Source organism: Labrus mixtus, chromosome 14 (genome assembly GCF_963584025.1).
Source record: "Labrus mixtus chromosome 14, fLabMix1.1, whole genome shotgun sequence".
NCBI classification, from domain to species: domain Eukaryota; kingdom Metazoa; phylum Chordata; class Actinopteri; order Labriformes; family Labridae; genus Labrus; species Labrus mixtus.
Window position 1 is genome coordinate 21947461 of NC_083625.1, and position 16622 is coordinate 21964082.

At 44.8% G+C, this 16622-nt stretch overlaps 2 protein-coding genes across 5 annotated transcripts; one reads left to right on the forward strand and one right to left on the reverse strand.

The window, feature by feature from the left end:
• Positions 1-277: 277 nt before the first annotated feature.
• alg8 (ALG8 alpha-1,3-glucosyltransferase) lies at positions 278-11645 on the reverse strand. 3 transcript variants are annotated; one of them, XM_061055826.1, is made up of 13 exons: positions 11514-11645; positions 9389-9467; positions 8347-8540; positions 7692-7801; positions 6850-6917; positions 6630-6756; positions 5926-6029; positions 5488-5608; positions 5254-5393; positions 3651-3790; positions 3346-3443; positions 1649-1727; positions 278-1193 (listed from the first exon to the last, which is right to left on the reverse strand). In XM_061055826.1, exons 3-13 carry the CDS (start codon positions 8448-8450, stop codon positions 968-970), a joined length of 1317 nt encoding a protein of 438 aa, XP_060911809.1. In that variant the 5' UTR covers positions 8451-8540; positions 9389-9467; positions 11514-11645; the 3' UTR covers positions 278-967. The 3 variants fall into 3 exon arrangements, with proteins under 3 accessions (XP_060911809.1, XP_060911808.1, XP_060911807.1); XM_061055825.1 differs by lacking the exon at positions 11514-11645 and adding an exon at positions 10965-11089; XM_061055824.1 differs by lacking the exon at positions 11514-11645 and adding an exon at positions 10965-11089 and having other exon boundaries at positions 6630-6917.
• ccdc90b (coiled-coil domain containing 90B) lies at positions 11345-16265 on the forward strand. 2 transcript variants are annotated; one of them, XM_061055827.1, is made up of 10 exons: positions 11347-11541; positions 12291-12410; positions 12816-12919; positions 13548-13649; positions 14009-14050; positions 14144-14215; positions 14753-14806; positions 15289-15403; positions 15489-15826; positions 15878-16265. In XM_061055827.1, exons 1-9 carry the CDS (start codon positions 11487-11489, stop codon positions 15542-15544), a joined length of 720 nt encoding a protein of 239 aa, XP_060911810.1. In that variant the 5' UTR covers positions 11347-11486; the 3' UTR covers positions 15545-15826; positions 15878-16265. The 2 variants fall into 2 exon arrangements, with proteins under 2 accessions (XP_060911811.1, XP_060911810.1); XM_061055828.1 differs by lacking the exon at positions 14144-14215 and having other exon boundaries at positions 11345-11541.
• The last annotated feature ends 357 nt before the right edge of the window (positions 16266-16622 follow it).

Consider the following 16622-nt stretch of genomic DNA (forward strand, 5'->3'; position numbering starts at 1 on the left):
TCATTTCATATCCGCAGACTTCGTCACAAACGTTTCAGCCTCTTGGAGCCGTTCTCAGATTTGAACAAGAGCAGACCTGTGTGAGTGTTTTCTGTCACAGCGACATGAGGATCCAGTTAAGAGCTGATGAGTAACGATCGCACAACGCTGACAGAGAAAATGAGCTGCTCTGTCTGCGCCATCGCACAGACACAGGTTTGTTTTGACGGCGTCACATTTCTTCACGAGGAGGAGGTGAAAGAGAAGAGGACGGGTGTCAGTCAGAGAACACATCAGCGGCTGTTTGCAGTTTAATTTGATTTAAAAGACATTTTTTAACCCATCTTATGAAACGCTTCAGACTGTGACATCATCACAACAAACTTTGAGGGTGGGGCGACACATTTAAAGCTGTACCAGAATTTTAAATGTAGAAATGAATCCAAACCCCGCTGCAGGATCAACAAACCTTCTGGAGACATTCAGAAACTTTGCAGTCATTTTTATGGAATGTAAAAAAAATGGGTCCAGATTTTTAAAAAAAGAAACAGAATTTCCCTTCCACGTCTCTGCAGTCTTTAAACTTTAAATCTGTACACGACTGAGGATAAATTCAGGATTTAAAGTTCCACATCATGGTTCAGGTTCAGCCCCCCCCCCCTTCTCTTCGTAACTCACATTTTCTGTGTTTTTTTAACCGGCGTAGTGCAAAACTAATCTGTTCCCAGAGATCCCACGCCTTCTCTGACGGCAGGAAGTGATGTCACAGGTCTGTGTTGGTTGACACAAAGAAGAAGAAACTGAAAATCCAGCCGGTAAACAACGACACAGTTGTTGGACAGTTTTTGTAAACACGGTGGTCCCTTTGTCCTGATTGGTCCGCACAGTGTGCAGTCACTGTCTGAGGTCTGGTGTGTGTGCAGGAGGACAGGTGAGCTGCAGGTGAGTCTGGGGATCTGACCTCTCAGGTTCAGTACGGGACAGCGGCTCACGCCTGTTTGGGTCTCTCCTCCTCCCTCAGCAGGCTGATGTACAAACGCAGGAAGGAGTAACACACACCCATCGAGCAGTACACCGAGGTCACCAGCAGGGGTAGGAAGGGCAGCTTCTGTTGCCACGGCGACAGAGGGAAGATAACCTCACATGCGATGGCGACTGGGATCAGTCCCAGCAGGTAGACGGACTCCAGAGGATGAAGGAGAGAGGCCACTCCGCTGAGAGCGAAGAGTCAGCGATATGATTAGGAAAACAAAGCATTCAAAACAAAGCATTCTGGATAATGGAGTCATTGTTTAGCAGGCCAAACATCTACAGTCTGTACAGTCATGTTACTGACCAACATGCTCAGGAAATAACGCAGCGGATAAATCTATATTTTGTGTAGTGACGCAGTGTGCAGCAGGATGGTGTGTGTGTGAGTGTGTGTGTGTGTGTGTGTGTGTGTGTGTGAGTGTGTGTGAGTGTGTGTGAGTGAGTGTGTGAGTGTGTGTGAGTGAGTGAGTGTGTGAGTGTGTGTGTGAGTGTGTGTGTGTGTGTGTGTGTGTGTGTGTGTGTATAGGCTGATGAAGGAACAGTTTGACTTTACATTTGTTTCAACATTTGGTGACTAGAAATTCTGTTTCTTGTTGCCATGGTATCCAAACAGACATGGATATTGTTGTGTGTTTACCTGTTGCTGTGAAGCTTCGTCAGGGCGATGAAAGAGAAGATCACAAACATCAGCATCAACGCAACTTTGATGGGCAACTCTGCAACACAAAGTCAACAACAAAAATCAACATTGTTTGAGTGTTCATAACCACAGATTGTAAATATGAATCGGGTGAAGCCTGAGGGACGTCACCCGTCTGTTCCTGCAGGGTGCACTGGAGTCCCATCGATTGCGGTCTCCATGCTGGAAATGCTGTCTCAGTCTAACTTTCAGTCAACCTAACGACAGGATGAGTGCTGGAGCTGAGGCGGGTTTTAAACCTCCTGACAAACCGTTACACCGCGCCCGCCTGTCAATCAGGTCAGCTACACGCCTTATTGTGAATAACTCTTATCCTTCATCAAATCAAAACTGATGAGTCATCAAAACATTCACCCCCCGTACAGTGTGTGTCGATTGAAACATGAGCTAATCAGACCTATTTGCATGTTTCTAATAAGCTGCACGAGCAGAAACGTGCTCAAACTAGGATCAATATTGGAGATGCTTTTGAAAAATGGAGAGAGGTTAGAACACAGAAAGGTTTACAGACCGATGCAGAGCTGGATAAACACTGAAGCTTCAGTGTTCACCACATGGCAACCTGTGTGAGCATCAACTCTAGAGAGGAGGGGGGAGACAGCTCATCTACAATGGCTGTATCCGAATTGCCAAGTACCTACTCAATCTGTCAGTAGGCAGTACCTACTATCCGTGCTGCATACTGTTAGTACCTACTATTCAGTATGCAGATATTTGTTACTACTTTGTCTGAGTCATTCAGTATGGAAGTGACGTCATTTACGTTACCCGAACCGGCTGCATCCACCCGTTTAATTTTGTTTAGCTTTATTCAAGAAGAGTAATGTGCATATACAGTCAGGTAAACAAAAAACAATATCACAAGTAAAAGGCAGATTAAATAACTAAATAACATACAGGTCATAAAGGAAAGTACAAATGAAAGACAGTAATATACAGAATATAAAATAAACCAATAAAGACGCATTTAAAAAATCATTATTTAAATAGAGGGGGAAAGGTTTTATAATAATGCAGACATTTGTTTTATTTTCTGTTGTTAATTAAAAGTAGTGATTTCAGTCGGGACTTTAACTCTAGATTAAAAATTGATTCAATTAATCCACGCTCGTTTGTTTTGATTTGGAGGCGCACGTGACGTGACGATTTACGTTTAATTTCGCACAGCATTGTGGGAGTTAAAATACAATTCATTCCCTGAAAGGATGCATCCGATCCATACTGCATAAAACCCGGAAGTTAGTATCCATACTGAAATGTTCAGTATACTGAGGTGGACCCAAAAGATGCATACTGAATGACCACGAAAGTTCAGTCTACTGAAACTCCCTACTGAAAAGTACGTACTGCCTACTGAACTGTGGCTGTTCGGAAAGGGCCAATGTTTAGAATTTGGACTGCAGTACCCATTTTAAACACTAGGGGTCAGAGTTATATATTGCTCCTTTAAAGATTAAAAATCTGGTATCGTGACCCTAAATAACTTGAAATGGGTTTAAACTCACTGCTTTAAAATCTTTTTAGAGGTCAGATTTGAATCTGAATTTGATCAGTTAAAAATAATCTAAATATATTTATCTATGAAGCCTGTCGACCAAAGTGAGCAGGCTCAGTCCTGTCTGTCAGGTGTTTACCTGCGGGGGTGAAGATCAGCGGGAACAGGGAGTAATGACCCGTGGTGCTCAGGATCAAGAAGATCCCAGCATCCTCTCTGCTCTCCACCGCCAGGATGCTGCAGGAAGAGAGACGGACAAAAATGACTGATTACTGATTACTGATTCAAAGAACGATGGTGGAGAGAGAAGACAGGGTATACATGTGACATCACAGGAGGCGGGGTCACAGCAGTTACAGCCTCCGGGTGCCAGAAGCTCATACTGCGTTCTGAAAGAGCGGTCTGAGGGGAGAGAACACCTGAGTCTGTGTCTGTGATTCTGACCTGAGTGGCAGGATGGCGAGGAGGATGGCCTTCTCGTGGACGTGCCAGCCGAACATGAAGGAGCCGAGAGCGCAGAGCAGCAGGCAGCGCAGGAAACCCCGAGCACCACGGGGACGCCGCCAGATGGACGCCGCAGCCGGCTGCAGAACACGAGTCGGAGTTAGTCACTGCATTTCTTTACTGTGTTTTCCTCTGAATGTACGGTCATCCAAACTAATAATATCAATAATAATAAATTAGACTTTTATAACGCTGCTCTGAACACTCAAAGACGCTGAACAAAGAAAAGAAAACATTGAAGGAGGAGGACAGAGTTAGTGGCTGTAGGCAATGTAGAAGAAGGGAGTCTTTAGGGATTTCATGAAGGTGGAGAGTGTGTGTGTGTGTGTGTGTGTGTGTGTGTGTGTGTGTGTGTGTGTGTGTGTGTGTGGGTCTCTGATGGTTTCTGGAGTGAGCGGAAATAGAGGAGGCCCTGTCCCCCCAGGAGCCAAGACCGGTGGTTAATCCTGCAGAGGTGGGGGACTCGAGTCACATGACGCACATTTGAGGACTTGAGACTTGCTTGACTGACAGTGACAAAAGACTTGACTTGAACTTGAGACAGATGACTTGAAATGACTTTACTTTTAGGACTTAAATTTTGCATTTTTCGAGAAGCGAGGATTATTATTTCTTTTTTTTTGGGGGGGGGGGGGGGGCATGATAAGTGCAATGCGTAGGAGCGCACGCAGCATACCAGCAGCAGAGGCTAGGCCAATGTAACAGGCAATCAGGGCGTGATCACACTGGCAATCTGTACCGTGCCTATAAGCACTCTGCACCCCTAAAGCCCATTTCGTTTGACCAGTGTGATCACTCCACCTGGCACGCTTCAGAGAGGTGTGCTTCGGCACAGTACACTTCATGCACGAGCACAGGCACGGAGGTACACAACGCTGACAGCCTTCATTATGAAGAAATCCGGGAGTGTTCTGTCTGTATCTGACTAACATGACTCAAAATAAAACACAAAGTAGCTTTCATGTTCTCTGTGTTGTGTTGTGTTTGATGAGCAGACGCGGACTCGACTGCGTGTCCCATCTTTTTTGGGGGATACGCTGCAGGACGGGGAGCCATTGGAGGTTATGTGGGACGGGGGTGATGGGGTCACGGGTGCAGGAGTGTGTTGATTAGGCGAGCAGCAGGGTTCTGGATATGTTGTAGTTTGTGAGGGTCTCGAGGAGAGGGGTGGGCGGAGGCGGGCGCTGTTTCTCAGATGGAAAAAGGCTGTGGCGTGTTTCCCCCTCTCACTCTGCAGCATTGTGTGGCGTGTTTTTAATTTTTAATTCTTCTCTGTCTTGTTCTCAGCAGAAGTCTGCTTCGGTTCTTTTCTGCACCTGGTTGTGTTTCTGAACCGCCCCCTTACGACCTAAGACCGTCTGCTCTACACTGAGTTTTTAATGCACTTCAAATGGCGTCTTTTCTGCACTCTCCTGCACTTTTAAAAAAGACGGTGACGTTGTTCTTTTTGAAAATAGTTAATTGGATGAAGTGAAGCGACACAGTAAGATCTGATATTAATGAATGGATTCAGACGGTTGAGTCGCAGCTCAACGTGTCTCACCAGGACGGACAGCAGAGTGCAGACGAGTGTGATGGACGGCGAGATGGAGGGGAGGACCGAGTGCTGAAACTCTTGAACCAAGCCGCCCGTCATGGAGGCTCGAGGAAGCTCCGCCTCCTGCAGCAGCTTCAGACGAACACCTGATGGATCATTTATAAAAGAACACACAAAAACTTAAGTAAAACATCCCGTCAGCTGATTGGACGAGGGCAATCTGAGGGGGCGGGGACTCACCGAGCATCGCCAGGATCTTGTCCAGGATGTTGTAGAGGGCCCAGATGTTGGGGGCCCAGTAGGCGTGACAGAGGCCCCTCTTAAAGGGGAAGAGACGGGACAGGACTTGAGGGAGCTGACCCTGAAATCAACACAAAACCAGATTTAAGTTACAAGAAATCCTCTGAGACAAACTGAACAACACATCCACAGCTCCCGTCAGTGGATCTGTGACTCCGGCAGGAAAGAAGCTTCAACATCGAAACGCTCAGATTTAAAGAGATACTTCCTCTTTTGTTAACAGGTCTCTCAGGTGTGCCTTCCCACAATCCTCTGCACCATTCCTGCACACACACCCTGTATCTGCAGACTGAACTGTGTGTGTTGTTCTGATGTTTGTGACATTCTTCTCCGTCTGTGAGTGAGTGAGTGTGGGTGGAGGGAGACGCCGTCGCTCACCATGGCGATGAAGGGGCCAAAAGACAGAGCGCATACAGAGACCACAATGGCGCCCAGAGCCAGCAGACGCAGCGGACTGAAACTCCTCCACCTGATCGAGCCGTCTGAACAAAAACAAACAAGATAACATAGTCAGAACTAACAGAACAATTGGATGCAGAACAGGGCGGGGCGCCAGATGAGACATGGCAGGACACGGGTGATGTGTTCACGGGAGCGGGCGGGTCTGGGTGAGAAGGCGTGCAGCAGAGTTCTGGTCGTTTGGAGTTTATTGAGGACTGAAGGATTCTTTTGCAGAAATTGAGTCTGGATGTGATGGATGCACGGATTGGAGTTTCTGCAGCAGAGACAGTCAGTACTGAAACGTTATTACTCAAACACGTTAGCAACGTTTTTGTTTACTATAGAGAGGATGGCTGTTTTTTTAGAGATTAAAAAACATTACTTGGTCGGGTGCTAGGTGGTAGTTAGTGCACACCCCATGTGCGGGGAAATGTGGTCACAAGCAGAGGCCCCGGTTTGAATCCGACCTGCGGCTCCTTTCCTGCATCTCTCTCTCTCTCCAATTTCAGACCCTGTCCTGTCTCTACATTAAAGGCACACCCCCCCCCCCCTCCCTCAGATCTCTACGTCGGACCGACAGACGGTCTATGTCTGCTCCCTTTGTAGTCGTTGAAGCGTCAGGGCTCAGGTGAGTGTCGTACCTTTGTTGTCCTGACTGAAGCAGAAGCTCCTCAGCAGGTAGACGCCGTACGCCGGAGCCACGTACAGGTAGATGTGCTTCAGGTTGAGCAGGATGGAAAACAGCAGCGCCCCCTGCAGGTGCTGAGACTGAAACACACAAATAACTGACACATTTAGAAAGCCTTTGAAGTTTGATGAAGTGTTTAAATACGACACGATCAGATACAGGTGAGCTCGTACCTGCAGGTGTTTAGACACCGACAGCAGCAGGATGCCAAACAGGAAGCCGTTATACTGGAAGTGAAGATCTGAGACAGAGTGAAGGAAGTTCATTGAGTTCACCGTGACCATTGAAGGTTCATTTGCTCTCTGATATGGGAGGACGGTTTGACGTTCACGTCTGCAGAGCTTACCGTTTACATGTTGTTGTTTTGTTATTTAGAATCTTTTCATTTGATGCCATCGATCATTAAAATAACAGATTGTATTGTTTTATAACGGTAGTGACGGAAAGAATAAGATCGCTGATACAAGCGGCTGTAATGAGTTTCCTCTGGAGGTCTGGGCTCAACTTAGGGAGAGGGGGAGGAGCTTAGACAATCGGGGGGAGCTCGGAGTAGAGCAGTTACTCCTTCATATCGAAAGGAGTCAGCTGAGCTGGTTTTCAGGACACGTCCTACTGGGAGGAGACCTCGGATAGACCCAGAGTTCCCTGGAGGGATTATATATCCCATCTGGCCTGGGCCTCAGAGGCATTACATTAGTGGGAAAACATTAATGGGGAGAGGCTAGTCTGGGTTACTTACTTCACCTGTTGTCACTGTGACTCGACCTCGGACAAGTGGAAGAAAATGGAGGGATGGACCGTTTGACAACACGTGGGATCAAAAAGAGTATCAAATATGATGAGGAGCTAAAAACAGAACATGAGATTTACAGACAGATATTCTCACCAAACTCTGTGAGAACCTGTTGAATATGTGATGGTTCTTTTAATTTAAAAATCTAGATTTAGTGAGTCGTGTCGTCTTCTCCTTCTGTCTCTGTTTCTGTCTGCGTTTTGAGTCCCAGCTGAAGGATACGGTCGACGATGAGGAGGCCGAAGTTCCAGAGAAGAAGAACGGCGAGGACGAAGGAGGGTCGATTCAAAACATCCCGAGAACCTTTCTGCTCCTGAACACACCTGCAGCACCTGGAGGGGGGGGAACAGAGCCAATCAGGACCGAGCTGATGGAAACAACATCTGCACACCTGCAGCACCTGGAGGGGGCTATTTCAGCCCTGCTCAGAACAGGCTGTTTCTGTGTCTGTACCTTTAAATGTAAATGAGCTGTGTCTGACCACGCCCCCTCTCTGGAAGGGCTTGGGTGTCTCTGGCTCCTATTGTTTACGGTGAGAAAGCAGACTCAGAGTGCAGAACAAACACCTAACTGTGGGAGTGTCACCCACCTGAGGGAGGGGTTACTGCCCTTTGTGATGTCATGAAGGGAAAATCTCCAAACAGCCTGTTTGAGCACACATTTTCTGAAAAGTGGAGCAGGCAAAAGACGGAGAGGATGGACTTTTCTCATCATTAGGGGGTTTGAAGACAGACTAGAGACACATGTTAATGTTAGAGAAACATGGTGAAGTGTGTTTAGCAGGAAATGTGACCTTTAAACTGCTCTAAATTTCTATCTCTCTCTCTCTCACTCTCTCTCTCTGGAACTGACGGTTGTGTTTGAACTCTGTACTCACTCTTTGGCAGCGTAGATAAAAACCAGGTCAGTAAAAATGACCGACAGTCTCTGGAAGAGGACGGTGGGCGGGCTGGCATAGTTCAGATTCTCCACCTGCAGCATGTTTCTGTCAAAGTGTCGAGCCACGTGGGACAGACCGAACTCGAACACGGCGAACAGCGGCGGGTAGTCCAGAGTCCACTCTGAGGTGTTCTGCAGGGACGAGGAAGACGTCGGTTAATAAACTGAAGCATCATCGTTGAAGGGACAGGACAGTGGATAGAGTCAGAAATCAAAGAGAGAGAGAGTGGGAAAGGAGCCACAGGTCGGACTTGAACCCGGTGGACCACATGTACCCCATGTACAATGGGGCGTGCACACTGACCACTAGGCTGCCGGCGCCTCATCTCAGTTGATATTTTGATGAGCTGCAGAAGTGAAAGTGTCTTTTTTACTCTTTCACTCTTTTCAGACTGCGATTCAGTAAATGTGCCGTCACTAAGCCCCGCCCTCATCTCGTCTTTGTACGTTCATATTGATTCTGTGACGGTGTAATATTGGCGTCCCAGTCTATGAGGTCTAATTGCGTTACGGAGTTGAGTAAGCACGGAACAGCGGGAGCTCCACATATACACACAGTCAGATGTGCACACACACACAGTGCTGTTCTCCCCCGCTGGCTCAGCTGATCCCGTCTCTCCTCTGTAACGCCTGTTACGACCTCTGAAGACGGCACAGAGCGGGGGTCACTTCGTCCCCCCGTTACGCCTCCACGACATTCAGACTGAAGGTGAAGCGTCACAGGGGCGTAAATATCACAACTTGAAACGGCGTGCTGAACAGGTCTGCTGAGACAGAAATACTGTAAAAGCGTGTGTAGGTAGCCTAGTGGTTAGTGCCCCATGTTCGGATGCTGTAGTCCTCCAGGCGGTGCAGCCCGGGTTCAAGTCTGACCTGTGGCTCCTCTACCCCTCTCTCTTCCTGGTTTCTGACTCTATCCCGTCCTGCCTCTAATAAACAATCCTAACCTATTATAACCTAGTGTTGTGTGTTATACCGACCTCGTGGTACCACCTGGACACGGGCAGGCTGTGCGTGATGGCCAACCAGTTCCTGTGCACCTCGAAGTCTGTGGAATGACTGACGGAGAGAAACAAACTCAGACCCCATCCAACAAAATGCCACACAAACGTAGATTCACGTATTCACAAGAGTAACGAGAGAAAGAACTCTGTGAAGATTTCTTTATGAGACGTATCAAATATTATCAAACTTATTATTATTATCGCATAATCATTATTTAATGATGCGGTTTCCTGCATTTTTGTTTTTATCATCTAAATAATAACTCTTTACTATTTACTGAGGCGTTAATGCTTCTTTTATTTTAAAGGTCCAATCAGTGAGATGTGTAGTGAGGTAAATGATAAAGTGACCTTACTATATGATCAAACATTAAGGAAACATGCTATGTTGAAGTGTTGTCTTCTCAGACAACAATGCAGCAGCCAGTATGTCCTCCTTCTAACTTTAGATTCTGGTCCTGAATGCTCTGGATTTGTTTGGACCAGAGAAGGTAGACGGTTTTAAGGCACTTCGTTTTGGACGCCCCTCGGTTTGCCAGATATGAGAGCAGTTATCAGGTCAAACCAACAGGTGTTGCAGTGATGGAAGCGGACAAGAGAAGTGGTTCAGATAGAAGTGATTGTACCCGACCTAAAAAGCCTCTGCATGTTTCTAATAAGCTCCACGAGCAGAAACGTGCTCAAACTAGGATCAATATTGGAGATGCTTTTGAAAAATGGAGAGAGGTTAGAACACAGAAAGGTTTACAGACCGATGCAGCGCTGGATAAACACTGAAGCTTCAGTGTTCACCACATGGCAACCTGTGTGAACATCAACTCTAGAGAGGAGGGGGGGAGACAGCTCTCTACAATGTTTAGAATTTAGACTGCAGTACCCATTTTAAACACTAGGAGTCAGAGCACTTCAACTAAACATATTTTTTTATGTAGTTTTTTTAATGCATGTAACATGCTTATTGTGGTTTTATGTAAATTTAGAAACATGTGAACCACCAACCTGCCAAAGGCCTACAGATGGAAATCAGCTTGTATCTACAATCTGGCATATGAACGTGTTCATCTTAGCAGGTGTGTCGTCCATATTTATTGAATAACTATGTAAATTAAATAATTTCTGATTATAAAATTATATAATTTAATTCAGTAAATATCTTAATGATTGAAGCTTTAATTAATTTAGAATTGTTGTGGGGTATTTTAGTTCACAAATCAGCTCTTTATAGAGTCTTTTAAGGAACGGCGCCATCTAGCGGAACATAGGTTGTATGAGCCGGGACATAATAACACGTCGACTTAATCCTCGCCTTGTTATATAAATAGAAAATAACAAACAAATAAACACGGTTTGGTATCTCTGACATTTATCCTGAAAACGACGCTTAAACATCTTTATTATTGAGTTTAAAGTTGTCTTTTCTAGCTAACGTTAGCTTTTCAGTCTGTTAGCCGGATGCTAACAGATGCTAAATTATCCCCTTTTAAATAAAACAATCGTCTCGAAGCGCAACTGCTCAATGAAACTATGTCACATAAAATATATCCCCACTCACTAGGCGCTGATAAACAGACATTTCAGGAAAGAAACTCCCAGTGCTAACGCTGGAAACCAGCTCCAACTGTCCATCACGGGCGCCGCCATGACAGTGACGATGTTGATTTTGTATCCAAAACTTTATTGACAGCTCGGTGAGAGAAACAAGACTGGGGAAAACAGGGAAGAGATTTAGTGAACAAACCGACATATCAACTTAAAACAACAGTATTAGGGAGTTTTAATTCTTAAATAGTATCGGTATTCATTTAATTATTGTGATTTGTATATTTTACATGTAGAAATGTCTTTCGCTGTCACACACTCGACGATCTCAGTGAGTCTCAGAGGTCCTGCGGTCTTTGAACGCAGCAGCAGGACGTTACTGTTCAGAGGAGCAGCAGCAGGACGGACTACTTTACTTTTCTTCTCGAGTCGTTTCCGGTCTGCGTCCTTTCTCTAAAAGTGTTTTCACGGTTGTCCGGGTCGCTTTAGTGTTTCGGTAAAGTTTGTTAAACTCATAGACGCAGCAGCTTCCGGGATGAACATGCTGCTGCGGCGCTGTTACCTGCTGCGGAGGGTCGGAACACGCAGAGGTGAGTTAAACAACCCCTCAGGTACGTTCTGTCTCTGACCTCGTTGTCACCGGCTCTCTCAAACAAGTGACGTCATACTAACGGAAGCCCACTCTGACAGGTTTGTTTACTTTCTCACTGCGCTCTGGATCAGGGGCGGGTCCAGACTCTCTGGACTCGGGTGGCCCCCCAAGGACCCTGACTCATGCAGGGGGAGCCTGAATGTGCACACAAACACACACACAATGAAATGAAGCTGATTGATGATTACTACAGAAGCCCTAAAGAAACACACATCCAGACATCTGATTTCACCTCACTTTCCCGTGATAACGAGTAATCTCTGGTTGTTTTTTCAACCGTTGACTCATTTCTGTCATTTTCTAACTACGCTGGTTTCCCTGTGATAACGAGATAATTACTCAATAGTTGTTATTCCAAGAAAACCTTGTTTTTTTATCTTGAGATATTATAAAGCTAGATGATAGATCATTTGCAGGGACATTCACAAACCATGAAGGAGGACAGGACAAAGTCCTATTGAACCAATAATTATAAAACAATAATATTATAAACATGTCATTCTGCTTAATACGTTTAATATCATTTCAATGCTCAGACTTTTGAACTTTGAGCTTTTTTTCCTAAACAATTTCATATTTTAATGAAGATCAACCGACTAACTTGTAAACGTTTTTTTTGTGTTTTCTTCTGTGTGTGTGTGTGTGTGTGTGTGTGTGTGTGTGTGTGTGTGTGTGTGTGTGTGTTAGATGTCCACATGACGGCGCCCTCAGCGACCTTTGACATGAGGAAAGTGGAGCTGATGCCTCTGGAGCAGAGAAAGCTCACGTTTGACTCTCACACCATGGCGACGGAGCTGGAGAGCAGCGGTGAGAGAATTGTGATTTATTTTTAAATGTGAAATAATGAAATTTCAAACATGCGATAATCACGATTAAGATATTTTTTAATAGTTTGACAGCCGTATGTGTGATCAGCAGTAAAGATCAGACAGCAGAACACCTCCCACATCTCTGAGTGTATGTTAATTTATTAGATAGATACTTTATTCATCCGAGGGAATTTCAAAGCATCCAGTAGCAGGTTACAAAGACGTACATGACATGAAACATTTGTTAAAAATGAACCACAAAAACGACGCCCCCCTCCCATACATATATATTAACCTGAAAAAAATATTTAAGAATACCCCTGGATGAATCAACATTTTTTAGCAATGTTTAAAAATAATAAAATTATCAAAAAATATGAAGTCTGTTTGTTGTCGTGGTCAGGTTTCTCAAAGCGTCAGGCCGAGCTGATCGTCTCCGCTCTCGTTACCTTGACGACGGCCAACATGGACATCGTCTATAAAGACATGGTGACCAAAGCTCATCAGGTACAATGCTTTTTAAAATTATTTTATACATTTATTCAAGAAAGTATAATAACAGAGGATATAATGACTCTGCCCATGTGAAGGGGAGGGGAGAACTTTTATCAAGAGGACACTCTCTAAACATGTGAGATAAGTTTCAAACAAAGCTGCCTCTCTGAGCCAGACAGGACGACTCAAAAACAACACTCACGACGTCGTCATGGTAACGGCTCCAGAGAGTCTCCACACATGTCGATGAAGTGTGGAGCCACTGACTGATTTCACACCTGGTTATATTAATACAGTCATGTCAGAGTCATATTTACAGACTTTATTTACGGAGCTTTTATTTTGAAGGCACACAGAGGTGGAATTGTTTTCCTGATCTCTGGAAAGTTTGAGCGTCACATCTCTTATAAAAACTCGCCAGGTAAAGTCTATGTGCGGGAAACACTTGGCTGAATAATGGATCGTTTGAATACAGCAGAGACGCAGTTTGCTCTGCAGCGCAATTAGAGGAACATTTAACCCTTTATGTGTGTTTGGGAATCAGAAAGCCGTGCTCCCTCAGTGTGCATCTGTAGTCATACTGGCAGTTACATAGAATTTCAAAGTCTCACTAGTCTCTATTTGTGTGTTTGTGTTTGAGGAAATCGCATTGCAGCAGATCGTAGCTCACCTGGACTCCATCAGGAAGGACATGGTGATCCTGGAGAAGAGCGATTTCGCAAACCTGCGATCGGAGAACATGGTACGACTGCAGGGTCGATATCCACCAACAACGATTAAATGAAAGTCCAGAGGATCCAGATTTTTAAAGATCAATATCCAAACAAAAAGATTAGAAACCACAGAAACTGGAAACTAATGATTGACGACCCTTTGAAGGGGCCCCGACCCTTATGTTGGGAACCGCTGAACCGCAGTGCATTAGTATTAAATAATGTCAGAGAGAATCTAAACTTAATGTTAAAACTAAAGATGTAAAACGTTTAGTGACGTGGGGTTTAAATGAAGGACTGTAGTCGATACTGTTTACGTTGTAACTTTAAGTGAAGTGAAGGATCTTAATACTTCTTTCTCTCTCTGTCTGAACGTTTCGTGTCGTAGAAAATGAAGCGAGAGTTGGAGCAGCTGCAGAACAGAATCAAGGTGAGCAGCTTTGATATAGAAAACATTTGAATAGAAACTTGACTTTGTGTCGTAAAGATTCAGTCTGACGTGTTTGTGGATGTTTTTGTTCAGGAGGAGAGTAAGAAAGTCAGAGCAGAATCCAAACTGGACATTAACCTGGAGAGCAGCAGGATCTCTGACATGGTGTGTACTAAAGAGTGTGTACTAAAGAGTTTGTACTAAAGAGTGTGGACTGAGGAGTGTGGACTAAGGTGTGTGTACTAAGGAGTGTGTACTGAGTGTGTACTAAGTAGTGTACCTAGGAGTGTGTACTAAGTAGTGTGTACTAAGGAGTGTGTACTGAGGAGTGTGTACTGAGGAGTGTGTACTGAGGAGTGTGTACTAAGGAGTGTGTACTGAGGTGTCTCCCTGTAGTCTCAGTGATGTAAAAGAAGAACACTGCTGCATCTTTGAATGTCTCATTTCACTTTAACAAACTCTCAGACAGCTCAGTCCAAAGTAATATCCACCTTATGACATCACACATTGACCTTTGTTACCGTTCCATTGAGCTGTTTGACGTCAGTCTGGGATCTCTAACCACTTCCTGTTTCTGTGCTTAACTACATGCCCTAAACTCAGTACTCCCATAAAGGCTCCACCCAGAAACTCCTGTTGCCAAAGAAACAACTCTTAAAACAATCTCGTTCAGGTATTGTGTAATTCTTTTTTATTTGTCAGTTCACAGAGCAGGAGAAGAAACTGATGGAGGCGAGTACAGAGTTTCATCACAAGGTGAATATTTCTATAACACTACAACTAAAGTTCTCATAACAGAGCTCAACTGGGACCGGCAACTTTTTCAGCCGCTCTGGTTCCGTAAGTAAATTTCCCCGTTCAAACATTCGATTCGGCACCAAAACAGCGTTAAGAACTGAGAGAATGACGAAGGGACAAGACTGTGTACATAATTTACAACCTGAGGTGAGGAAAACATGGTGGTTATGACATCATCCCTAAATCAAATCCACCATGGAGGAAATGAACAGGATTTTTACTTCCTGAACCACAGTGTCGAGCTCTCTACTACTAACGAGATCGTTATGGACAGTTTAAATCTATTTGAAAAAAATATACAGATTGCATTTCTTCTTCTAACCAGCAGAGGTCGACTACTAAACTATACTACTAAATGCTATTTATAACTTGAACTTAATAAAAACTTAATACTAATGTAACACCGATATAACACTACTAGTGCTCTGATACTTTCTCAGAAATCCGACCTGGAACACGACAACATGGAGATCAATAAGAAGATGGACCTGCAGGTGGCGTCGCTCAAAACCCTCCTCGAGTCTCTGAAGCTGGAGACCATCCGCTACCTGGCAGGTACGCCGTCACACAGTACTCAGAGGGCGGAGGCAGTGTTAACACTCCTACAGTAATGATACTGACACTGTTTGTTCCTTCTCAGCAACTGTATTCTCGTGTCTCGCCATCGCTCTGGGAGTTTACCGCCTGTGGAGGTGAAGAAACAACGGACTGACCACTCACCTTCATCCGCTGCACAAACTGGTTCCTGTTTCATCACCCGGAGTGGGCGGAGCTTCTGCTGCTGCTACAAATGTAGACATTGTTCGCATGCGTCAACACCCGGCTAGTAAACGGGCCGGGGCGCTCTTATTGGAAGTTTAATGGTAAACTATTAAAGATTGTACTAAACAAACCTCAGAGATTATAAATAGTCAAACAGGAGGTTCTACTCGGATCATTTTTTAAAGTCTCAGTAACGTTTTACTCCTCAATGTTGGAGTTCACACATTTCAAGTCTTCTCAGAGTCATGATGTGAAGTATCCGAACAGTCGAACACATTTTATTATTTTCAGCCGACAGTCACTTTTACTCCATGAGGGTTTTAAATGCTGAACTTTTACACGTTACTATGGCAACTTCAATGTATGAAAAAGATCGGCGTGCTCCTGTCAGTCGTGTACTCGCTGCCGGAGAAATAAAAAGTGTTGCAGTCAAAATGTTCTTAATTTTAAACTTCCTGTGTGAGGAAACGCCCTGTGGACAAATGAGGCTTTTATTTTGGTGACGCGTCCCTTTAAGAGTTTGATGTGTTTGTGTGTCCTTAGTGTTGCTATGGAAACACAGTGACCGGTCAGAAGCGGATCTTTCACGGTGATCGACCAGTGATGTTTGAATGGGAGAATTTGTTTTGTTTTGTAAATAAACTGATCAGCAACATTTTGTTTTTTGTGATATTTAATTTGAACTGTTTCTTTGTGCAGAAACGTCGTCCCCGCCTCACTTCCTCTCGCCACAATAATAAACACAACAAGGAATAACATGAACATTTACTTCAACACAGGAGAAAAACTCACATGATGGTAAACAAATTAAGAGCACGAAGCTGTTTGTGTTTGGGATGTCCGGGGCCGCCAGAGTTTGTGGAAGTCTGTGACGACCCTGCTGGTTTCTTGTTCTGGATGTTTTGTGTTACAGGTGCCAGTGAGTGTGGCTGTGTCCTCCTGGATGGAGAGCACCTGGGCCAGCCCCAGTGGGAGACAGGGAGAGGCCGCTCCCCAATGCTCCTCATCACTT

Excerpts from the sequence above, each read along its gene's own strand:
- alg8 (XM_061055824.1), bottom strand. The coding sequence starts at position 11,053 with ATGGCGGCGCCCGTGATGGACAGTTGGAGCTGGTTTCCAGCGTTAGCA. Across the intron at positions 9,468-10,964 it reads TGTCTGTTTATCAGCGCCTA|TCATTCCACAGACTTCGAGG; the intron begins GTGAGTGGGGAT and ends TCTCTCCGTCAG. Across the intron at positions 6,030-6,629 it reads CTTCAGTCAGGACAACAAAG|ACGGCTCGATCAGGTGGAGG; the intron begins GTACGACACTCA and ends GTTTTTGTTCAG.
- ccdc90b (XM_061055827.1), top strand. The coding sequence starts at position 11,487 with ATGAACATGCTGCTGCGGCGCTGTTACCTGCTGCGGAGGGTCGGAACA. Across the intron at positions 13,650-14,008 it reads ACCTGCGATCGGAGAACATG|AAAATGAAGCGAGAGTTGGA; the intron begins GTACGACTGCAG and ends TTCGTGTCGTAG. Across the intron at positions 15,404-15,488 it reads GACCATCCGCTACCTGGCAG|CAACTGTATTCTCGTGTCTC; the intron begins GTACGCCGTCAC and ends GTTCCTTCTCAG.